A 26,091-nucleotide genomic window follows, 5' to 3' on the forward strand; every position below is an offset into this window, starting at 1 on the left:
ATCCACATCTGAATTTCCTCAAAGTTCCAAACAGATGTATTCATGCTAGTCCCTCACATTTCTAAGAATGGCAAAAGAAAGCGTTATGCGTAATTGCCTCTGCTAGTGCCTTTCCTCTCTGAATAACAAGTAAATAATATCTGTATTACTGGATTTCCAGTTCTAAGTCTTAAACTTCCAAAAAACAGACATTCCACTATTCAGAGTATATTTTTCTCCTTTTTTTCTTCTTTTTTTTTTTCTCCTTTACCTGCAAAACTAGAGAATATAAACAGAGTTTAACTGACATGAAATGACTGCCTGGGTCTGCAGACAGCCAGAAATAACAGATCCAAGACATAAGAACCACAAATCACATCATAAAATTCAATGGAACGTTACTTCTGCCATCCTATAATTTGAAAAGCTTGTGATGCTCCTGCCCCTTTTTTGAGGAACAAAGAAACTTTCTAATTATTTGATTGCCTCAAGTGATATTGTCATCATTAGACTGAAAGGAAGTGGACCTAGAAGACAAAGGCATACCACAGTAATATTAGTTTTAGAATGTATTGCGAAACTCAGAAAAAAGTAAAAACTTTTATTTTTACCTTCAATGACCATTCAAAGTTTATTTCAGCTGGAAGCTGAAGATATTGAGCTCAAAATCCCTCTTTTTTCATGCCATTAAGAAGTTGGGAGAACACTTTAATATGTGACAAAGCACAGTACACTATTAGCAAACAAACACTTATACAATGATCAGAGCAAAAGCTTACTATTTAATACTACATATGTTCTACAAACACCTAGAAAAGCCCTAAAAAGACTTTTAGGTTGGGAAGTATATAGGCAAAATTCTAGATGCTTGAAGGTAGGGAAGAATACTGGGTTGACATAAAACTGATGGCTGACATAAAACTTTGATACAAAATTAAGAAACAAATGGAGGTGATCCTGTCTTTGATAAAAAGGCACAAGCATATTGCACAAACATAAGCAGCCAACCCTTATAGTCAAGGGGAAAGGAGGTAAGACAACAGCGGTTTAAGTGCACTCATGAAGGCCTGAAGCATGAAGTTGAAATCCCTTGAATCAGTGAGATTCAGAACTCATCAGAAACCCATAAACTACAGGCACCAAGAACATGGTGATCCAGTTCAACATAAAGTGACGTGCAAAACTCTGTGTCAAGATAAAAGCATTAGAAAACAGAACGGAAAGATGAGACCACCATGTAATAAATACTATTCTCAGAGAATTGCTGATGCTAGGGAAAGCAGGGCAAACAATCATCTTGCACCAAAGCTCTAAGGCAGAGAATCCTTAAGATGGGATGCATCACACAACCCAGACCCTAAGATGACTCTGGAAGGAGAAAAACAACCAACCAACCCACCAAGCAACCAAATACCTATATGGCATTTACAGAGAGCACCATATACTATGGGTAACCCCTTCTTAAATCTTAGTTTGTCTTCTGTTAGGCTTTGTCATGATAAAGAAAATGTAATATGACTTAACATTTGACATGACAGTATATCAAAGATCCAGATGTGACAAAGATTCATGCATCACTTACACAAGTTTTTTGCTACAACATCATGGATGGTTCAAGCCACGTACCCTCACATTCGCAATCAGCACAAATCATGCTGATGTATCAATGAACCCGGGCCATCAACCAAAGTTGATTGCAATAATACAAGAGGTATTTGGAAGGACAAGTGCTGGTCCCGTAACAGCTCTCAACTGCTGACTTGCCCAACGGGCATAAAGTTACTCTGCACAGATACGTGTTACATACATGTTACTCTGCACAGATCACAATTTTTGAGGCTCTTGACTAAGGGTGGTAATTTTTGACCTGACTTCTCCATAGCTATCACTGCAATGCACGGTTCCATCTCCCTGTACTCATACAGAAACCATTTTACTGAGGAGTGCAGACTCTACAGCTGCAGAAGCATAAGCTTCTTGTGGGTTTGGTTCACAAAACCATCTTATTGGATAGTCCAACTTTTGGAAGAAGTTGGCTTAAACCTCAGTTCTGCTTAGAGCAGCCACAGCAATTTGGAAGAACTGGACAGGTGGAACCTCCAGAAGTGAATTTCCTTTGACACATGGTCGTTTCCATGTCCGCAGTTTTGTTGTCTCCTAGAAATGACAACTCATTTATTTAGTGCCTGATGACCAAATAGTGTGCACACACCTGAGTATCCAAAGTTTGACTGAAAGGTCTTCTATATGTCCCCGCCTGTCAGGTTTCAGAACACTGGTGGCAGCATCCAGCTTTGAAGACCACTGACCAGGCTGCTTGAATGAGCACATCACAGTCCATTTTTTAGCAATGAAAAGGCATTTCTCCTCAGACGTTGATCTGATTGGACAACCACAGGATGGAAACATTTAAGAACTGTATAACAGCAAACAGATAAGCAGCCAAAGTGATGACATATAGAAAATGTGTATTTTCTGTATTGCCTATACTGATGATTTCTGAACTGCTCTGGAGGCCAAATCTGCCAGCAGAAAAATCCTAAGCCAGTATGACGAGCTATCTTTAGGCACAACGAAAAAGATCCCAACCAAGCACAGTGTCAGGGAGAACCGAAGGCTGGGTGCCCCCTGAGAGACAGAGAGTAGAGCACAGTAACGTGGCCATCAGGACAGGTTCCTTGCCAGCCAGGGGCCTGACCCGCTGTATCTAAGCAAGGCAAGAAGGGCAGACCCAGAGACGGCAGGTTTCAGTCAAGGGTCCAGATCATCAGCCAAGTTCATGGTGATGATGCAAATCTGAGTAAGGAAGTTAATTCAAATCTTGAAGTCAGGATCAGGTCTGGTGGGGTTAACCTAGAGTCAGACAGTTCAGTTCAGTGAACATTAGGCAGGACCATGGTAAAAAGGCTCAAGCCAAGGTTCAAGCTCATCCCAGGAAGTCTGAACCAATGGGAGCCATGGCCAGTCTCAGACACGTCTCTGGTGGAAATGAGACATCAGAATGGCTATGACGCAGCTCAGGCAGGGGCTGAAGACCCAGGCCTCAGCTGAAAGAGGCCTCTTGGCCAGGCTGTGGTGGAGGCCTCAGAAGAGGCTGGTCAGGGCCATTAAGGCCCGTTAGTGCACACAGGCCTCTGTTGCATAGCCCTTAAGGAGCTTCAGTTTCCAGACTAAAACCATGGAAGAACAGGTCATTTCTGGAAAACTGTCTTTCAGCTTCACCAAGGACAGCACAATTATTTTGATAAGAGGAAAGAACAGAAAGTACTTTAAGTTTCTGCTGTCTAGACCGTGATCCTTTCTGGGGGGTAGGAGGGAGAAGAGGTGGAAAAGACAAAGATTTTACTTGAATTAACTTGAACTTGCACTGCACTTATTTGTAGCAAGTAAAGAAATTTCGATGGTTCAGTATACAAAACTGGATGAACGCAAAGGAATAAGCACAAAACTTTCATCCCCTTAACACCCCTACATTTAGAAAATCTGTACTCTTGACCTGCAATGATGCGAAGGTTGCAAAAAGGGTACTTCATTTCCACCGGCATCCTGATTTACCACCCCAACCATCAAACGACAGGCAGCAGGAGCCTGCCATCCCCAACAAGGTGACTCTTTGAGAGCTTTGCTTGTAGAAAAAAAGAAGTCTCAGGTAAAACTAATATTGAATGTATATCAAATTGTGCAAGGTTCGCCAGACCATGGAGTCATATAGTATCAGAGAAAGTGGGGGCACTTATTTTCAAGGTTGGCCTTTCACTTTAGCAGAAGGAACTTCCCGAATATCTGAAGGATGACATACTTGTTGAAGAATGAAGCATCATACTAGGGACCATCTGGCTGGTTGTATCTGGACAGATGGATACTATTAGTCTTCAGGAATGAGCACTCTGACCTGGCTGATCAACCATCCTGCTAAACTAGGGGTTAGAGACGGGCTACACTAGATCTTGGGTTTCTGATCAGATCTCATCCAAGCCTCATGGCATCAAAAAAAGGGACAAATGCATAGTCCTTTCCAAAGGAGCAGGAAAACCTCAAATGTCAGCAAGTCTAAGGATGAAGTATGGCCACTGTAGATCTTACATACCCAAGGAGAGGCACTGAGTGAAGGCATCAATGGAACAACCATAAGTAATAAAAGTTATTAATTGGAGAAAAAGAAAAAATAGGCTTGGTAGTAAAAAATGTAAAAACACATGAAACAAGGAGAATACTCAGGTCCCGCATCCTCCAAATTAAGACAGTGTTGTTATGATAAACATACATCAATAATAAAACACAAATCAAGTTTGATCTACTTTTTTTATACAGCCTTTCAAAACAATCTAAGCTTCTGTTCCATTCTTGCCTATTATGCAACCTAAACACTAATTTAGTTCTCAAAATTCTCATAAAGGTGAATCTTAACATAAAATCCACGGGTCTTGCACTCTTTAACATACAATTAATCCAGGTTCTTAGGTAAATTCAAGCCAAAACAGTTCTACCATCCATACGGAAAAACTCTTCAGTTGCATTTTCAAATGTTCTAAACTGAAATGAGTTTATTCAGCTGTTGTATAATTTAGAACAGAAGATCTGCTGTAACCCAGGCTATGGGTCCTTTTCCCCTGTGCAAATTTGCTGAATCACTCAAAACCTGAACATCTTGCAATGGTCATACTAAAATTTCTTGCTTTCCTCCCTCCTTCCTCAGACTGGAAAACTCTCGTGCAATTGGAGAAGCTATACAGAAAAGATTATGAAAGAACCTAGACAGAAAGAGCATCGGTAACACAAACATTTCTGCTGAAACAGTCAAGAATCACTAACATACACAGAGTTTTGCCGTTTCATTGCAAAAATGATGACATTTAGTTAACAGTAAATATTTAGATTGAGATGCTGATAATTCAAGATGAGCACATAGTGCAAACAAACCCTAAAAAATGTAAGCACTCTCATCATAATTTTCAACAGCCAGGTTTAGAAGATTAACTAGAAAAATTTAACTAGCAAAAATGGCATTTGTTTTTGTGCAGATGAAGTTACACGCACAAAATTCAGAAAGCTATTTAGACTTCTGATAGCATTCTAAGACCTCAGAACTTCTAAACTGCAGGTAAGCATGCTGCCTTAAATTATTTTTATTTTTATATCTTAGGCTTGAAATGCTGGATTGAAAATAATTTTAACTTAAGTAGCTGGCAAACCACTCTTCCTACCAATAAACAGCAAAAATGTATGAGACAACACTTTGCTTGGAGTATGAACAACACTATACTCCAAAAAATAAACTGTAACTTCACTGAAGTTTTTCATATAAAATCCTGAGAACAGAGAGTAATAGAAAATTATTTTCACTTATACTAATCACAAGGACTGTTAGTGCAAAATATATAGAATTTGAAAAATTTCAAGCACCTCAAATAGGGGTGGCTAAGAAATCAGAGTCTTTATGTAACATAAACATAGGAGCATAAGATTGTAAAAGTGGCTGTGTTCAGCTACAGTCTTTTATCCCAGTATCCTGGGCTTCGGCAATGGCTGAAAGAAGACGACTAAACAAAAAATATAGCAAGGAAACCATATATGGTATTTTTTTCTTGGAGCTTACCTAGCTCTTGATCACTTGCAGTTGGGCAGCTTCCACAGACACGGCACACGTCCATAATCTGTGGTGGGTTTCTATTTCACCAATTTCTCCAGTTATCCTTCCACCTCACGTAAATTTTTACCATACATAGCATTTTGTGGAAAGAAGTTCCACACTTTACCTACACTCTGGGTTAAAACAGAAATAATTTTGTTTGCTTGAATGTTTAATCTTCTAGCTTCACCTGATGCCAACCAGTTTTATGAATCAGTCAACTACTGATACCTGTTTATTTTCATAATTATTCCCTTCATTTTACACACATCTATTGTATCCTGCCATGTTAATTTTGTTTTTGAACTGACGTATTGTAGCTTGCTCATTTCTCCTTCTATGGAAGCTGTTCTACATTTTTTATCACCTGGTTGTCCTTCTCTAAGTCTTTTCCACTTTCTTCTATATCAGCAACCAAAAAAATGCATATACAAGATAAAGCCTAATGAAACTGACAGTATCAATACTGTAAAAAAGACACACAGAGATTACTAGTGAAATTGGGGATCACCTTGCAATACTAACAGTTAAATTAATACCTCATCTTCTAATAAGATAAATTAAATACATTGTAGACCTAATTCTACTCAATATTAATTCTAACAAAAAATCAGCATGTCATTCAAACGTCAAGGTTAAAATCAGTGTGGATGCAATATGTCTTGAACACTAAATCTCAGTCTTCTCTTACGTATTTGTATATATTTTCTGCAAAATAACGTGACCACTTGGGAGCTCTTAGGAATAAAAAAAAGATGGTATTAGAGAATTTCACTTAACCAGTGACAAAGTTGCGAAGTGTGCACAAGAATTCTACGCCAACTAATATGTTAATTAAAGCATTTTTCAAGCAGTATAGAGTGAAAGACACATATTCAATAAAAGCACTTGATCGTAGCACCTGAGCTTCTCCTAAATACTCCAATTCAGTAGCAAGATATCTGCCTTTATCTTACCACTTAAAAAGATTTGCCCTCATCTCTAAAAACGAAGCCGCATGAGAAATGAGGATGTGCTAAATCTAAATGACCTGTGTACACCTGCTAACTTGTGATTTTACAGCAAGTTTCAAGAGTGGTACTTTCCTCAAAGCTGTAGCTCTTGGAACCATTAAATAAAGTGTTTCCAATTTCCTTGGTTATAGCCTGGAAGCATTTAAAATCTCAAAAGGCATAAGAAAATATGCATATGAATGAATCCCATAACTTTAACTTTTGTGATTTTTTTTTTTTTTTATAAATGAGTATGCCACCTTATATATTTTAAACAATTTGGTATTCACAACATCTCAAGAAAACTGAACGGCTAATTCTGATCATTTCAGCCCATCCAGGGATGTGACACAGTAAAGTGTGGCGCAGAAATCCCTGCATCATAGGTGAGCTGGCTGTGGATGTTCAAGAATAGCTACACGACGACAGCACTGCTCTCAGATTAATTAGCCTTCCTACTCGTTGTACAGAGCCACATGGCTAAACTGCTTCTGAGACTTATGATGGAATCCTTGGAAAGCAACCTGATGACTGCCTTCTTCAGTGATTACAGTGGGGATTTCTCCCTCAGCAGGAACCAAGGGTTTAAAACCCTTTTAATCAATTTTACTATAAAATACCTTCCCAATACATTAAATATCATTCCCCTGCCCCCATTTATAAGGCTTAATTTCATATAAGATGGATCTACAATATTGTTCTACAAGGGACACAAGAAAAGGTTGTCAGGGATTTCATCCAATAAAGCTACACGAGGAAGAAAATCGAGAAAGTGCAATATTAAACTTAAAATCTAACTATAACCTGCATACAAATAATAAAGCCCTTTCATAAATGGAACCAACACTTTGTTAAATTCTGAAAAGAAACAGCCTAATAAAGCAACAGAAACTCAGCTGCTGATAGACACTGTGTATAGGGATATTTCAAGGGGTAAATTTTTGAAGCAGTGCACAGGGAGTTACATACATAAATTCCATTAACAATAATGTGTTCCTCAGCTCTCAGCGATATTAACTTTTAAGTGATGCTATAACTATTATAACAATCTTGCATTTATGACAGAATTCATCTGCACACTATCTCCTAAACGGAGCTTGTATATAAACTGTATTATTCTTTCACTTGTGTTTAGTAATGATATATTCAATTTTTATGGACATCTGCTCACAGTTTTCTCAAACTGCATGTTAGTGTATGTTTTTTAATGTAACTGCTAGGTTTAAATAATTAGTATTGCTGGATATAATCACTAATTTCCTCATACTGTAAGAGTGAACTTAATATTTCTGCATAGCAGATGTAATACACAATATTACGCAGAACTAAATTATTACAAACAGTGCCAGCAGTTTTCTATACACAGTACTTAAGATAATTATAAAAAATCATCTTCATTACTGCATGCTAGCATTTTTTTAACAGTTTAATTTGGATAGGTTACAAGATACATTCAAATCACACAGATACAATTACTGCAAACCCAAGAAGCTATAAAATGTTCCCAACCAAATCCCTTTGACCCTGTTAATGTCTGTTCCTTGTTAATCTAAGGCAAACATTGTTTGTTGCATGCATTTGTTATGGAATATGAAAAAAAAGAGAGGAAATCCCTTAACAGTTGTTATTGATTCCAGCGTTTACTGACTGAAAGTTAAGTGCCGTTTACAAAACAGAGCAGATGCAGATGCTGACAAAAAGGTAAACAATTGTTGCATGGCTCACTGCCAGATCCTAAGCCAATATATTAAACTCCGAGTGAAGCACATTTCCCCTATAGATTGCACTTATTGCCACTTCATTTCCTATGTGCTCTGTCTCTCTATTGCTGTGCCTGGCACTAAGCTATTTTCAGTTCGTCGGTGACCCCTGAGGCCCAGTGCTACCTCACATAGCCATTAGTGAAGGGAATTGCATGTGTCTGACATGGCCTGAAACCAATTATTTGATATTTTCTTCAGAATGATGCCCAACTCTGTTGGGAATGAGCAATCATGAAATAATTTACCTCCTGATTTAATTTTTTCCTGCACAAATTAGTTGTAGCCTGAGCTAGCGATACACAGCTGCCTGTGACATATCTCTGTCTTATCAAGATTCTACTTGAAATGATGAAAAAGGGAAGGGGGGTGCGGGGAGGGAAGGCTGGGGCGAGGAGGGGGGGCGGGATGAGAGTTGAATAGAATAGGTTGGGGAATCCTGCTTTAAAAAGGCATTGACAAGTTTATCAGATATACTGATCACATGTGCTCTGCGCTGATTGAAACTGACAGACCCATAAAGAACTATCAGCGCCGCAAAGGAAACCACATGGATGCAAACTGTTACCCGAGTGTTTAAGGTTTTTTTTAAACACCCGTCTTGCTCTGCAGCTCCCTGTTAAGTTCTAGTGAAGCCCAGGAGCATCTGATAAAGCAGCTTATGCAAATAGTCTACACGTTGGCTTTTTTCTGGTCCCCTTTAAAAAAAAAAATTAAAAAAAAAAATGGTCACAGATCTGAAGATAGCAAACATTTTCTTATTAGACATCACCATTAACTTTTGACTTTTGTAAGTGCTTATACTATACATCCATACTGTGCACGTGTCAAAAAAGCTCAGTGAAGTACGGGATCTCAACTTATGTATAAACACGGTAAGCATGTATAAATTTGCATATATTTAATCAAGACACTGTGTCTGTCATAGAAAGAGATATGTCACTGCCAGCTATTAAACAACCTCAATGAAGACTACACTAATCTTTTGAAAGAGATGTGCTATACATGAAATTTTAATCAAATCTGCTCCATAATATCTTTCCACTTAAATGAGATGGGTTTTCACCTCGTTGTGAAGGTTGATCCTGTTATCAGCTTGCTAGATGTTTGCCACCAACTGCTGAAGTCCTTTGTTAACGATGAGTGTACAGCCCTGTCAAAATTAAGTCTTTTCCTGGAATTGTATTCACCGACCAACCGATGGAAGGATAGACCACTGCTGGAAACACAGGCTGGGGGGCAGGAACATCTGATCATGCTCTGACAACAAATCTACGTAGTAAATCCTGAGCAAATCATCTCACCAGCCTGACTCCTGACAGCATACAGCTACTTTGCTACTCTGTCGGACAAATTACAGAGACTTTCTCAAGGGTTCTGAGGATGAAGCGCCCTATAACACAGTTTTAATAAAACTACCTTATACCTATAGATACCTATCTCAGCTGGCTCTGAAACCAGAGGCTCAACCTGCTCCTTACTTTTCAAAAGCACAGGTATCCTCTAATAAATTACAAAACATTCCTATTACACACTGCAATTTCTGGCAGACAATGACATCTTAAAGAATTCAAATTAATGAGTCTCTGAATTAAAACTAATTAATGATGGGTCCATTTAAGGAATTTAGCAGCTGGTATCCAAACATTTTCAGATAATTATCACAGTAATGAAATAGCAGACATTCTGTAAACTGCTCTTTAATTAAAATGGCCATAAAACTTGTATATAGACTATATTTGAAGTTGTTTATAGCATTTATAGGGGGGTTTTTTAAGTGCTATTTTATAACTGTTTTCAGTTATACTTCAGTAAAATTCAGTTTTACTTCCTCTGAAGTAGTTACTATAAGCAAACGGTACTCTTTAGAAAACTGTAAGAATTATCCTATGACAACATGTACTATTTCTCAGTAGTACTGAAACCACATTCTGTCCTTACCAATGACAGAAACTGGTTCCACACACATTTTTTTGAATTTTCTTGCCTACACCGTGGGCTGAGGGAGTCATCGCATTCCCTAAAGTCTTCCCACACACGCAGAGAACTGAAGTAGAGTTTGAGGAAATCAAAAAGACTGAGGGAGACTGTAGCAAACTGGAGATAGCACCTATTTTGAAACAGCAGAGTCCTTGAAGAACTCAACGAAGTTGATGTTCTCCTTCATTCTTTACTGAAAGAGAAACTAAGTACTGCCTGTTCTGTCAAACTTTCTCGTGGATTCTAACTTTGACAGGACTTGCATATCTTTCCCTGTAAACCATTTAAAGCACTTGGCTGATAAAAAAACAACTGTAATTTGTATTTGAAAACATAGTAATTAACATATTTATTTTAATCTGATTGCAATTTCTTTAATGTCAGCAAATATAAAAATGTCTGCTAGTCTTGTTTCTATCCTCTGCATTTATATTCACAGTGGAATGGCTGGGTGTCTTACAGATTGGCTCATTATATCAGACCCACTCCATTAAAATTAGATTGTTCGGAACTTTCAACCAATCAGGAATTTCTATCAAGTGTTCATCATTCCTTTGTGTAGTCTACGCATGATGTTATGTATTTCCTTAAATAATAGATTAAAGTGCCTCTGTCACTTTTGCTTCTCTTACTCCTTGGAATTTCCAAGACATAACAGAGGCAGATAGTGACAGCTTTTGTTCTAATAAGAGAAAACATTCAAAAAATTACTTATAAAGCTGGAGTCAATACTCATATTTCTGCCTCCTACCTCTTTGTATTTCAAAACCCTAGTTAGGCAAAGTCACCCCAAAGTTCTCATGATTACTTTTATACAGAATGTAAAATTCAGAACTAAGCCCAGGCATAGAGGAAGAAGGGTAGACATTGCTGTTCAAAAACTTCTAGAGAAGTAAGTTTGGAAATTCATAACCTTTTAACAAATATTTTGTAGAAAGGCTAGAACAAAAACGAAGGATTAATCATACATCAGCACAGATGTACACACACAGGTTCCTACTAACCGACCCGAGACCACACTCTTGAAACACCTCTTTATAGACGAGCTGCTGGGACTGTGTGTAACAGAACACCTAATTTCTGTGTCACAGGAATTGCTGGACTTTCCCAGCACATGAATAGTAAATCAGTACACTGACCCTTGTACTTAAACACAAAGAACTGCATCTTGGCCCAAGGACGATCCGTGCATGAAGCTGCTGAGGAAAAGGAAGCTCTTCTTGCAAGTCTGAAACCAGTAACTGATCCAATTCCAGACAGTTCCTCAATGTTTACAGGAACTAAAAATCTCCAGAGCACTAACTGCTAAATTTCTAAGGAAGAAGCTGGACTGGGTTATAACCACCCTTGTCCACTCTAGATCAGACAGACAGGAATACCTCCATTGCCTTGCTCTATTCAGCAAATGTAGTGAAAAGTATTATAAAATGACTGAAAGCTTTGTTTTTCAAAAACTCAGTAGATACAGCAGCCCCTTGACTGAAGATGGAGGGTTTTTTTAAAAATTTCTAAGCCTGAGGCACAGCGAAAAGGAGATTCATGTCCAAATTTAGCACGTAACTTCCATCCTGTGGATGTGACATACCCTCAGTTTAAACACGTTATTTTAATCACAATAGTTTGTTTTAAAAAAAATAATAAATATTTTGCTGTTTTAAAGTTCCATTTGCTCTCTGAATACACATTTTGTGACAGAAAAGGCTCTCTGTCTTGACAATAATCACAGCCAGGACCACAAAATTAACTTGTGATTACATGATGGTAGATGCATATATTGAAAAGATTCCTGTAACAACTTTCTTTTCAATCAATACTGCAGGAGCTTCTTTAAAAGGCATTTTTGAAGTCTCCTCTTATCTGCCATAGTTCTACACACTTTTCTTCACACAGGCCTATATTCTGAAGTAAAAGAGAGCCTAGTTTAGTAATTCTCTCTCAGGTTTTGCCACTTTTTATTATTAAACAGAATACTACAGTATATAAATCTCAAATTGACCTCTGACCACTCACAAAGTACCAGACTGGAGAGTAAATCACTTTCATCTTTTAAACTTGGGAGGAGAATGCAATAATTAGAGGGCATAGTGAGTTAAATGCTCTCTTCACGCTGAGGAGGAACTCGCAGGTGGGCTGAGAGAGCAAAAAGGAAGATAATTAGTTGGTGTTTGCTAATTGTGGACATTTTGAAAGCAAAAAAACTACCAAGAATGGAATTATCCCCCTTTCAACCTCTACAGAATTCAGAAAACAGATTCAAGTTCCTGTTGGAAAAGATGAAGTGGAAGAACTTCATTAGGGAGCAACAGTATAAAAAAAAATATAACCCAAAAGAAGATAAAGAATTTCATGTTTAAAAATGTATCAATAATTCCAAAAGTAAAGTTAGTGTTTACTTATTAAATAAACAACACACTAATAAAATTCTGGAATGGGCATCTTTTCAACATGACAAAGAGTCAATAACTAGATTTCACTGCCCGCCGCCTTATTATGGGCTTAATAAGTAATTTCCAGCAACTGCTCTAAAAAGAAGGAAGGTATTCAGGCATTCTACCAGCTTTGAAATTCTGTCAGTTCAACTGACATTTCAGTAACTTAGATACTGTTATCTTACCCCCTACTATAAGCTTAAAAAGTAACAAGCTTAATGCTTTTGTAATCTTTACGAAAATGTCATTCTCCCACTAGAAACACATTTGTGGTCGTGGGGTATTATGTTCATATGGCCTTTAAAAGAGTACCTCTTTTTTATTAAAACTTCAACTCTCTGTGTTCAAACAGATGGTTTTATTTTCTCCTCAGTACTACTCGTATTTCCATTTAATATAATTGTGCAGTAGAAATCAAATACAATACTTGCAAGAATAAGAAATAAATAATATGTGACAAAGAGGCTATGAAACACATTATTTCCTATATTAAATGCAAAGACATTTATTTTGTTTCCCCTGAGTAATAGGATTTTGTTTTGGCTGTCAAAATTTCATAGGCTTCCTGAGGAACAGAGACAACTGCAGAAATCTGCATCATATCTGTATGTCCACTGGTTTTCAATTTTACCTTCCTATTATATATTCCCACCGACACTGTTTGCTCCATTCTTTAAACAGGTGACAATTAAACCTATTGAATAAATCAATATTGATTGGTTCAGAATACAAAATTAGGAATCTCTGGTGTTTATAAAGGAAAAAACCTAATGATGGTATCTGCATTTTTACTCAATCCATACAGAGTACCCATGTCATTTTTGCTGATGTCCTCATGTTTTCTGTGAAGGTTATATATGCATAAGAGAGAAGTTTGGAATATTGTAAATCTTAAATTAATGAAAAAAAAAAAACTTTAAATAAACCTCCATAATAAATTTTAAAATTGTATGTTTCTAAAACGTTTGCCCCTTAGCAACTGAAAACTTGCTCCTATTAATGCAAGGATCTGGGCAATATAATGAACCTGACCTGTTGAGGCAGGATGTGATACTGGATATTATAATCCATATCGGCTACTTTACTTTCATGCCTTACCAGCACCTCAGAAAGATGCAACAGGACTTTCTAGGACAGAACAGTGATAAGCCAACTGACTGAGATACCCTCCTCCGAATACTTCTAAGAAACCAGATTTCAACAATGGACTGCAGATAAGAAAACATGATGGAAAAAAATTGTAACTACTAAATAAATATTGTAAATTATCTGCTACAGATTGTAATCTGGACAGAAATCTCAAAAAAAGGTGTGAAGATATAAATATTAATTATATGAAACCAAGTCTGGAATTCTTTAATTTCCAGACATAAATGGGAGAATAAATTATACTAAAGTTATTGAGTCCTAATTATTCTCAGACATGAACAACTGTTTTTTTCATCACACAGTTACTAAACCAGCAGGTATCAATGCTATTTTAGGCATACTTTTGATAGATAAGACAAAGATCATAGAAGATCGGTTGTAGGCAATAATAGTGGGTCAAGAGATCACAAACCAACTGAATTTAAATTAAATGGAAAGATAAAAGGAGTCTGAAACTAAGGTTCTTTATTTCAAAGGGAGGAAATGATAAACGAGGGGAAATAAAGCCATGTGCACATGAATGTAGAGGAGAAATCAAATTTAAGTCAAATGCGCAAAACCCAAAACTTGTATTTCATGTTAGCTGGACAACAAATTGTTGAGAATAGATAGGTAAGGATAAGTAACCTCAAAATAGACTTACCTTACTAAGTACTTTCATTTAGTGTCCCAAAGTTACCTTCATTTCAACAAATTACTCCAAAGTCTGTTTCTCTTCTTGCTCTCAACTCCACTGCACAACTGCAGCTCCTCTAAACAACATTGGGTCCTTCTATTCAAGCTTAGATATATGCCATATTCACGTTAAGTGTACCATAGACACAATATATTCCTTAGGAACTCATGCATATGTAAAGATAATAAATTAAAAATATCATGATTTAAATCACAGTTTGCATTTGAATATAACTTTAGAATAGAATGGAATTTGGTCATATTCTATAGAAAGAAAACAGAAAGGAAGCCTGCTGGACACATAAGTAAGAGGATGGTATACTGGGGCAAAAGTGTAAAATACATATATTAAAATACATCAATGAAGGTGATTTAATTTACCTCCACTTTGCAATAATATTTTCTTAAAAATAATCAGCTACTGGTTTTGATGAACACACTGTGTATTGCCTCAGATAGCAAATTTAAGATTTTTAAAGTTATTAATTATACAAATATACTAAAATATATATCTCATTGGCAAATGCTAGTAGATTTGAGATCCTATTTAAGGGTGTCTGACAAGTTTGTGACTATATGAAAATATTAAGCCAATGAATTCGAATGTGTCACAAAAAATAAAACTCAAAGCTCTAATCTCTTTTTAGGTTTAACCACAGGAAATTAAAAAACAGGCTAAGTAGTCTACACAGGTATTTACGCTCTCTCTATAAACAGATAAAAAATATATAAAAATAAACCCAAAGAAAACCTTCCACTAATACATAAAATGTGTATAATTTCATGGGTTTTAAGTTTCTTTGGCTGATGCCTTATCACTTACAAGAGTAGCTGTTGCTTCATCTAAAAGAGATGGAGGATTAAGATAGTTTAGTAATGCCTGATTAAACTAGCTTAACATTTTTGTAAACAAAGAAAAGTGAAAGAGATTCAAAAGGTAAAATCACAATCCACTTTTAAAAGACTTACTGCAAATAATTTCTGAGAAATATCACACTGGAAATTGAAGCAAAAAATCATAAGAGATAAGCTGAAAACCAGCTGTCTGCATGATTCCTTCCATGCCAAGTATGTTAACAGATACATAACTTTTTTAGCATTTTCTAAAATACTGTAACACTACATAAACTTTTGAAAGAATATGATTAATATGATAGAAAGGCTGAAATAACATCTTAGAAAATTCCATCATAAAATATTTGGGGGATAGGAGGGCTGGGAAACATTCCTCAGATATTGTTTTAGTGGATTGGAAACATCGATGAGAGTACACAGAGAAATTATGACCCCCACTAGATAAAAAACTACTACAATAACGTAGCCCAAGTACTAATGGCTGAAACCTGCACTGTTAAAGGTAATAAGAGTCACTGATTTAACTGGGAACAGGATCAAGTTTCAACATGAAAACACCTGCCTCCACTAGAGCTGGCAATCAAAGATGCCAAGTTCCAAAAACGTGCCTCTTTTCACATACCATTTTGCCAGTTTCTCTCTCAAACCACGCTCATCCTCAATCCTGCTAAAGAGATACAATCTCATACAGTACTTGACAAATAACTGTTCTAATTCAATATGAAAACAAAAATGTTAATTCCTTACTTCACAAATAGATTGTTATATATGAAATATTTTAAAGATTTATAACTCTGTTAAAGCTTGTTATAGACTACCTATATTTTCCTGACAGAAGTAGGTCATCCATATAAAGTTTTCTGAGGTTCTAGCCTTGTTTCATTATTTTCTGTTATTTTTTTCCTCTCCTATATAGTAGGATCAATTACAGCAGTTCTTATGAAAAAAAAAAAAAAGCCAATAAAAAAATCAAACCAAACCCTGCATTTCCCTGAGGGCGGACTAAGTAAACACAAACCCTTTTTTTCACCTCTGGGATAACAGTCCCAATTGAATGCCCTAGATTAAATTATTTTGCTGTTCTGAAATGCCCTGGTTTGGTGGTTCCCAGAGGGCAGAGGCAACATGCATCAAAAAATAAGAAACACATTGGTATAACTGTCTTTCAGCTAAGAAAAGAAGTCTCCTTCCCTTTCTCCCTTTCCCTTCATACTCCAGCATCTGTTTTTTTTGATACTCAGAAAACGGAATCACTGTCAAGGCAACCTATTAAAGCTGTTTTTTAACTTAATCTATGTATAAATACAGACTTCCACCCTCAGTTGTGGGAGGGCAGCAAAGGTATCAAAAATCACTATGAGTTCCAAGCAGGAAAAGCCACTTGACACTAAGAACTTGTCTGCCATTATAAACTGCCCCAAATAGTTATTCTGTAGAATTTCTTCCATAATAGTTATTTCAGTATGAACTGTCCTGTGAACGCTTTTATTACAAAGGTAAAGTGCCTTTTTCTGACTTAGCGTGATACAAATGTGGTATGTTCAAACATTTAGAATAGAGAAATCTCTTTGCAGAAAGGACTCCTCACAGATGAGCTCACACCCAATGAACTATTCAATAATACTTAATTTAGTAATGCTATAAGTATAGATTTTGCTTGAGTTGACTAATAATACCAAATAATAGGCTATAACATACCCAAAAAATGAATTAAAAAAAAATCCTATGTAACTTCACAACTCTGACCCCTTATTTTGCCCTAGCCTGCTGATTTCACTATTGTTTGGCTCTATTGTCTGGCTGCAGTCTATAACCGCAGGCCATCTAGAACAGTCTGATTCTGCAGGAAACTGGTAAGAGAAGCTGCAGGGCAATCAATGCTTGCCTCCCATACCAACCTCTTGGAAGTGAAATAATACAGAGCACTATACAGTGAAGAGATGAAGACATGAGCGTGACAGCCAATATGAAGAAAGTCATTTTGAGGATGAAATGGTATTAACAAACCGCGCTTCTAAACACAGTTTATGGGTGCTAAGAGGACAGATGCTGTGCCTGCAAATCTGACCTGGAATACATTTTGAATAAAAATAAAAATCTTCTGTAGGATTTTTTGAAATACAGAAATGTTTTGGTTTTTTTTCTTTAAATAATTGCAGAAAATGTCTTAAAAGTTGCAAGCAGGTCCCAAGATTTACTTTGTATATTTTAATCTTCCTCTGTTCTTCTGAATATGCAATAGAACTGTGCACTGGAAATCTGTCCCAATAGATGTGTTGGCACAAAAACATGTAAAGATGCATCTTATGCCAAAGAAAATTTAAGCAGAGGAATTAGTATCTTAATAGGTTGAAGGACTGTTCTCTCCTTTCTTGTAATACAGAAGCAGCTAACATGGTTTTTTTAGAGAGTCGCCCTTATGGTGACTTTAGTCTTCACATTTTAGATGTAAAATGGAGATAACTGAACTTACCCATCTTTGTGAGCTGTTTTGAGGTCAAAAGAAAAATTGTTACAAACTTCCATTTCACTCCCAGTCATTTTTTTGTCAGTGAGTCTTTTCACCAATTCCCATCTCACTATGTAAGTCAAAGATACATTTCTTGACATTTATTTCACAACTCAATTCTGACACAACTTCTCCTTGTTTCCCACCAACACACCTTCCCACTGCTCCTTTCACATTATTTGCCTGCATGCCTTTTCCCTTACCTTCTCTTTCATATGTTCCACATATTCCTCTATATTTCAGCTACAGTTGAAAAATTATTTCTACATTTCTTCTAGTGGAATTTCTAGTTGGCTTACATTAACATGTATATAGATTTTAAAACTCATGGGAGTATAATTTTCTTCTTATGTAGACCTGGCAGACCATCACCTCACTCATCTTTGTGTATGTTGTACAACCCAAAGATCTATCTTCTCTTTCTGGATTTTTCACATAACTCTAAACTTTTAATATTTTCTGTCTGCAAACTACTTCACCTTTACGGAAGGCTACATGTTAAACAAACAGCTCTTGCACAGAGGAGTGCCCAAAACTCTGCACTGAAAAAGCAATTACATACAATCACGCAATTATGTTATGCAAGTTTCCATTCTGTATTTTTTTCTAAAGCTCTGATTCCCCGCTTTGGAAATTAGCATGTCAGACTTACCAACTGTAAAAAGAAAGTACAGAAAATACCACATTGATAACAGGTTCCTTTTATGCCTTAAATTCTTTAGAAGAAGAAGAAATGACCAGGCAGCATTAACTTACCGTACTTACACAAGATTAGAAAACATTAACTTTTTTATTTTTTATTAATTAGAAACTGCAGAGTTATCCTTCAGGTCAGCTCAGGTGTATGAATTTGTGTTTATTTCACCGTCACACTATTGTATGGACTTTCCTCTAATCTCCTTTAAACTTCTGAAAATTTGGAAAAAGTGGGAGTAGAAGACTAAAGGGTCTGTGTTTTTTTTTTTCAAATCTGGATTAAATAGTTCTTATTCTATTATACATTTCAGCAGCTAAAATAAATTAGACTGAAAAAAATGACTATGTCATGACAATGTTATCCAGTGAATTATAACAGGGTTTCTATATACAGAAGCATAAGATACTCTCGCTTACTTTAAAAGTTTTTTCCTCACAATTCTGAAACAGTCTATAATTCAACTGCTGCAATATGGTTAAAACATAAAGCTGTAATTAATAATCTTAGGCTTCTCTCTTCATAGAAAATAATCAAGTATACTGCAAAAAAAAAAGTAGTATAATTAAAATAATATCTAACTAAAATGAACATAAAATAAGGCTACTAACCCACAGCATGAACTGTTCCTCTATGCTTCTTTGAAATCTTGTTTGCCTTAACTACATGCAGAGCATTTTCTTTGAACTGCAGCTCACAAAGTCTTTCAAGAAGAACTGTGATTTCTTCAGTGATGGTATCCAGATAAGTTTCATTAATGAACTTCAACGATGAAGAAGGATCAATAGTTCCACTTAGTATATACAAATCCTCTTTTATCATTGTGCACAATGTGGGTATGGAACTTTGGTAACCATGAACCACTTTATCAAAATTTGTTTCACCACAACTAGACAAAACACAGTTCTGTAGAAGGTTGCTAACCAGTTTATTCTGCATATTTTGATACTTCGTTAAGACTTCTGATTCAGGGTAAAGAAACAAAAGTTGCTGTATGCACTGAGTTTTAAACTCCATTTGTTGTTGCAATGCATTAGTATTTGTTTCTTCTTGACTTTGCAGTCTATTTACTAAAAATCGTCGAAGATGTAATCTCACATCATCCCAGAGAGATTTCACATCCATAGTTGAATCGTCCTCAATGGCATGAAGGGAAGACGTTAACTCAAAAGGCGTCCCACTTGGAGTACAGGGAAACGAGACACCACACTGACTAGAGAGGTCCAGAAGGAAGTGAAGTATCATTTCCTCTTGATTTTGCTCACTCTTCAGCAAGCTTTGCTAACAAAGGTAAATCAGAGAGTATTTTAGAAATGTTTTGTTAACTCTGGTTTGTAAAATGAACAGCTTCATCCTAGAGTACCAATTGTTTCCAATGCCAATTATCTTAACAGCAAATAAGAGACTCAAATTGCTATATAAACAACAGAAATATCAAAGCTTGTTTTCCCACGGATTTATGTGCCAATCCCTCTCCTTGTCTACCTGCTCCAATATCGCACATTCCTCTTCCCATCCTTCTTACATCCTCAACCTCTTTTATCAATCAATTCTAACCCACAATTCAAATGAAAGCTTTGGAAAACTCATTATGTAGGCCTTGGCAGCCTGTTTGTTGTGGTCCACACACGTACCTTTGAAAGAAGACGGTGTGAAAAATTACTCCAGATTTACACAAATAAGGGCAGGTTTTGTTCATAAAAGCAAACAAGGAATTTATAAAATGAAACACTGATGCTTTCTGTGTTCTGGCTCAGAAAGCAAACGTCAAAAAGGCTATTTTAAGGACAAAATAATCTTCCCAGGACCCCCTCAAAGAACTAAAATTGAAAACTGGTTAAGAATTGAACAGACCTGGATCACATAGGGCAGAAGAATAAGAAGCTGTGTATCCAAGACACACACTGATACACTAGCAATGTAGTGATCTCTAAATACATCTCAGCCATATGGGATGGAGACGAAGGAAGGCAGTTAACCACAGGAAGGCTGTTAGGAAGGAAGCAGGTGAAACCACACGGATGGATGCGCTGTTCCTACTTCATCTGATCCTGAAGAGCTCCCTCCTGGTCCAGGGCCAGGATCTGCTGCTTCAGGTTCAAGAGGCAATGCAGCAAATAGCAGGTCCTCCTGTCACAGCTCGATCCTTTCTACTTGCCCCAGAATGACACAAAATTAAACAGCCCCCAGCAGCTTTCCTTATTGTCTGTGAGACAAGTCATTCAGACGGACAAAGGCATGTCCAATACATGAGTAGAACACCACCCTAAAGTCCCATGGTCACTGGACACCAAAATCTCCCTCCTCTCTCAGAGAAAAAAAACTGCCTGTCATAAACCCATTTCCCACAACCTCAACGTTTTTCCTACTGTAAGTTGGCTTTGGCCAAGTCCTAGGCCCACCAACTTCTTATTTGTGAAGACCTGCTCTCAATCCTTCAGCTGAACTAGAGCCGTCCACATATTTCCCCATCACAGTGACAAGAAAACTGAGTGAAACTGGTGGTTCTCTTTACTTTCTGGGTTTCAGGACCCAAGCAGCCAAGCCTTAACCAGGATCCAGAAGCCCTCCCACTTGCTCCTCCACCTCCTATTGCTTCTCTCCAACAGAGAAAAGGTGGTGGAAATCACATAAGGGTAGTTCTCTCCACTCCTACCCTTTATCTATGTTTCCAAGCTATAGTCCATCCTATAAAGCAAGGCTGGTAAAGAAACGGTCAGCACCCTTCCACCTTCAGATTTACCTAACCTAAAGTATTTGAGGAAATTATTTCTTTTCCCATTTTGAAAGCGAGACAAATAAATCAAATTCAAGTCTGGTATTGCTTAAATATAATAATTTCCAATACAACTTGTTCCAGTTTTCTACTGTAGCAAGCTTTTATCAGCAGATAACTTATAAAAATATAAAAAAGATAAAATTATGAACAAAAACTTCAGTGGGCTTCCCCCCCACTTTTGAGTCACAACAATTTTCAAAATCCGAACTCCTATTCTTTGCTCTGGATGATTCAAAAATGTTGCACACTTACAGGAGAAAGCATGAGTTTAACCTTCCTATTGCCCTTTACTCTGGAGCGCTCCTGATGAAAAACAAAAAATAAGACTAGCACCGCAGTAGCTAATTCTGAACAAAAGGCGGAGAGCATGATTGCCTCCCATAAAAGAAAGTCTTAAAAATAGCAGACTAGCTATTTGCTTCCATTTTACATCTTCATTTCAGAATGTTCCTACGAATTTTTTTACTTACAAGCAGGAAACACACATGGAAGAAAGAATAATAAAGGAAATCATCAGCCAAATATCATCCAATAAAAGCATATGCATGTGATAGAAATACGTACAACTACTTAAAATCTTAAATCACACACATCAATATGCATATACATAAGGCTGATTTGATTGTCATTATCTACTAAAGTACTCCATATGGTTTTGTGGCCCCAAAGAGAATGTGTCTCGATGTCTAAACTGAAAGCCTAATCAGTAACCACTGTGCTGAAGATTCAAGTCTCCACAGGTAGAATTCTGGAGTTTAAAGGTTATTTTCTTTTATAAGTAATGCTCAAATACTATATTCTGAGATCAACAAAACAAGAGAAGCTGTCAAAACAGTGAACGTAACTGATGCCTTTGGATGATGAATCCAAAGTGTCTCCCAAGCAAATCCCTACTGCTGTTTTTTAAGGTTAAGCAGAAACATTTTTATTCATGAAAGCACGTAAGAATCTAAGTATTGTTTCAAGCCCTTTGCAACTTGAACTAAAGCATTAAAAATAGGGAGCTTGCAGATGCCATCTTAGACTCAATGTTACTCAGAAACAGAGCCCCTGAAGTGAACTTTGAAGCTCTGAAAACACAGTGTCATCAAGTCTCTTTGAACATTGCCTATATTGACATAAGCTTCTCTATTTGAAAATTAATCTGTAAAAATACTTCAAAAGATGGTGCCAAAACTATTCAAGAGAAAAAGAATCAAATTAGTATCCAAAGGCTTTAGAGAAGCATGAAAAGTTCTCTCATGAGCACAGAAAGTTAGTGACAATAATATGCAGAAAACATTTGACATTTGCAGTCTACTAACTGGACTACTACCTACTATAGGCTACTACCTATTGTATCATCAAACAAATCCAGCAAGATAAAGATTTTGTTAAATAAAGATTTTGTCATTAGTTTAGCATGAAATGAATTTAAGGAAGATGTGTACATGTACATATTCAGCTTTTAAATATTCAGAATTACAAAAGAGTACACAGAATGACAATATTTCACATAATTAACACTTCCAGGCTTCATGAAGAACCTCTCAGTACTTTCATGAGAGTTCACAAATGCATGAGAATACCACGCTAGCAATAAACCTACATATAGCACCTCAGTTAAAGCACATACAGAACTTTGCACTATTTTTTCAATTGTTCCAGCAGCTTAAAAAATAAGCAAAATCCCTAACAAAATAAATACACATAATAAGGGATAACAATTCTCCTGAAGCAGAAGGAAGGTTACCACTATTGAAGATGTATTATATGATACTTAATTAAAAGCCTGCAAGTGAGAAATTAAATCAACTGAGTAATTAGTTCAATGGACGGAGACACATATTTAAGAAAGGTCAGATGGTAATAATCTCATTAATGCTGAATATTATTGAAAATAGTTTACTGCAGACCTATTTATGCAGCTAAACATAAACTCACTGTGACTATTACTCCTTACAGATGAGCTGTCTATGCTAACACATACACACTTTTCATCTGGAGTCTCATCTACACAACAGGCTGGATTATCTAAGAAGCCATGAGCCTGGAAACAGTGATGTCCAAGTTCCCAAGCTCCAGATGTTTTCCAGATAAGCTGTGCAGAATTGAGGCTTTAAGGCTTCTCACACTTTGCCACCTGTTTAGCAGCCTCTCACAGAGCCCTTCCCAGGGCTTAACCTCCACAGCCCACAGCCACTGTCACGCAGTCAGTAAGCTCCTGGGAAGCTCTTTTGTGTAAGATATACCCAAAGTATTTCAGAGATGGGGACCTTTTGGTGTTTCCCAAACAAATGCCGCCACCTGGTGTTCAGGTATATGGCTTGAATAGACCTTGGAGAAGGAAGAAAGCAGGGAACGGACACAAGGAAGACATCGTAGCCATGCCCTCTTCTGAGGGGCCTTAAGTGAGGTTCTAACTGGACTAAGAGGAATAACAAAATACTTCATAAGGCAGCATTTTCTGGGATTCTCTCATTTTGTCTAGATCCAGTGTGGCACGTTAGCAGTTACTGACACCCTTGAGCGGGGTGATTATTAACAGCAACATTCATACTAATCACCTCTGCCAGAAGAGGAAAAAGTCACTTCTTCACCACATGAGCATTAAAGACCTGGAGTTTCTGGAGATGATCTCATTTGACACAGCTTAGTATCCAGTGGATTCAAGGGGGACTGAAAGATCAACAACCACTTTGAAGAGTTAAAAAACTGAGAGGTGATTTGGTGAAGCATGAGCTCTGGCCAGGAGATTGTCCCAAAGGAGAAAATACTCCACTTCTCCACAGCGGTTTTCCTCTGCCAATAGAGCCAATCTTAGCCTAAACACATTCATGTCCTACAACTACACCATGACATGGAAGTGACAAAGAACAATCCACTGGATACTATTTGTTTTGACACTCATGTGTACCTACATCATATAAACACACATACACATAGCTTATAAACTTTCAGCTGTCATTTACCGAGGTATCATCTTTCACTTATCTAGCAAATTCAATTTTCCGGACTTCCATTTTCACTCAGGTTAAGGTTAACTTTTAACAAAAACTTTGGATAAAAATGCCTTCTAAAATGATGGAATTTTTGGTTAAAGTGAAATTTGATTTCTAGTTATGCACAGTTGCACAGCTTGCTAGGACAATGGATGTAGCTCCCACATTTCTAATTAGAAAAAGCAGATAGGAAGTTAATGCTTAAATAATGTATAAAGGACAATAATCTGTATTAGATAAGCTAAATTCACACTGAAAAAAGTGAAGAACAAGAAGTAAGAGTAACAGCCCTGGTGTAGACAGTAACTGCAGATGTTTTTTACTGACATGTGTTTATAAAACATTCCTAGTAGTACTGAACATGTGGTAGGATTGTGAAAAGATTTTGCCCCAATTTTGTCTATTTAAGGCATGATCAAAAGAAAACATAACCCCCCACTGTGGACTTAAAAACAGTACTAAGCCTTATAATAAAATTTCTGAACTATCCTCACCACAGCGAAGACTGAAATGAGAAAACTAATTAACTTCAAAAAAACCCCCAAAACACCCATCATATAACCAACTTTCCCAAACATTAAACTAGTAGTAAACAATTAGTGAACAATTTTTACCAGGGTCCTAAGGAACTCCATCAGCTCTCCATGGTGTGTAGAAGAAGGTTTGAGAGAAGTAAAGTTGCAGTTGTTTAGCCACTGAAGGCAGTCAGTTGTGCTTTGTAGTATTTCATCAGTACAGATTTCATTTACTTCTGATTGCAGATCTTTTAGACACTGTTCTATGCTAAAAAAACAAAAACAAAATCACAGGATTTTTTCATGACTTGGAGATAAAAGCATTTTATATATTCCATATTTTAAAAAGAAAAACTATTTCATATTAATGTAACACTAGTCACTCTTCTTCATAGATTAAATTACTCTTATAAAATAAGGCATGAATTTGCAGGATTAACATTTAAATACAGCCGAGACAGAGGTAAAATAAATTTCCTTAAGGCCAGACTGTACCATCCTCAGTAAGAGCAAGTCCTGCCTCACTTCTCAATCCTGTACTTTTTAATAAAGCAGTCAGTGGATAAGACATTATCTAACCTAAGATCCGGTCCTTGGTGCTTAGTTATCTAAAGCAGAGAATATAAACTGAATCAACTACCATATTCAAAGGTGAATGTGTCATTTTAGCGATCAGCAGTTGTTTTATAATACATAACATATATTAACGACTTCTTAAAGACCCACTGACATCACAGAAAAATGCTGAAAAGAATTTTAGAGTCAGTTGTGCTGAGAAAGCAGATCTTCTCTTTCTTGTTTTTGTCATTAGAATATTTCAAAGAAAACAGAGTTTGTTTTCAAGGAGCTGATCCACTCCTTAGCATTCATCTAGAATCACAATCCTGTTTATGAAATCAGATATGGCTGCTTGTTACAGGGGTTTCAGTTGCAAAAAATCAGAATAACAATTGAATATCCAAAATTATTTTATTTCTATTTGTGTGGACACTTACATGAAAACAAAAAAAAAGAGAAAAATCCAGAAACAATTTAACTCTATGTTTTTTCCTACAAAAACACCTTTCCAGTATTTCAGAACTACTTTTTTAAAAAAAGCAATGCTTAATATTTTATATAGTTTCAGTTAGAAAAGTAGTGTTGACTAGATCTAGGCAGATCTAGG

At 36.6% G+C, this 26,091-nt stretch overlaps 1 protein-coding gene across 1 annotated transcript in view; it reads right to left on the minus strand.

Moving 5' to 3' along the window:
• KIAA0825 (KIAA0825 ortholog) overlaps positions 1–26,091 on the minus strand; it is a 216,580-nt gene that overhangs the window by 180,387 nt on the left and 10,102 nt on the right. Inside the window, exons 2-3 of the mRNA XM_074166415.1 lie at positions 25,026–25,194; positions 19,263–19,932 (exon numbers count right to left, since the gene is read on the minus strand). Coding sequence (XP_074022516.1) covers positions 19,263–19,932; positions 25,026–25,194 — 839 coding nt within the window. The remainder of the gene's footprint in view (positions 1–19,262; positions 19,933–25,025; positions 25,195–26,091) is intronic.

This window comes from Numenius arquata, chromosome Z (assembly GCF_964106895.1).
Source record: "Numenius arquata chromosome Z, bNumArq3.hap1.1, whole genome shotgun sequence".
Lineage (NCBI taxonomy): Eukaryota > Metazoa > Chordata > Aves > Charadriiformes > Scolopacidae > Numenius > Numenius arquata.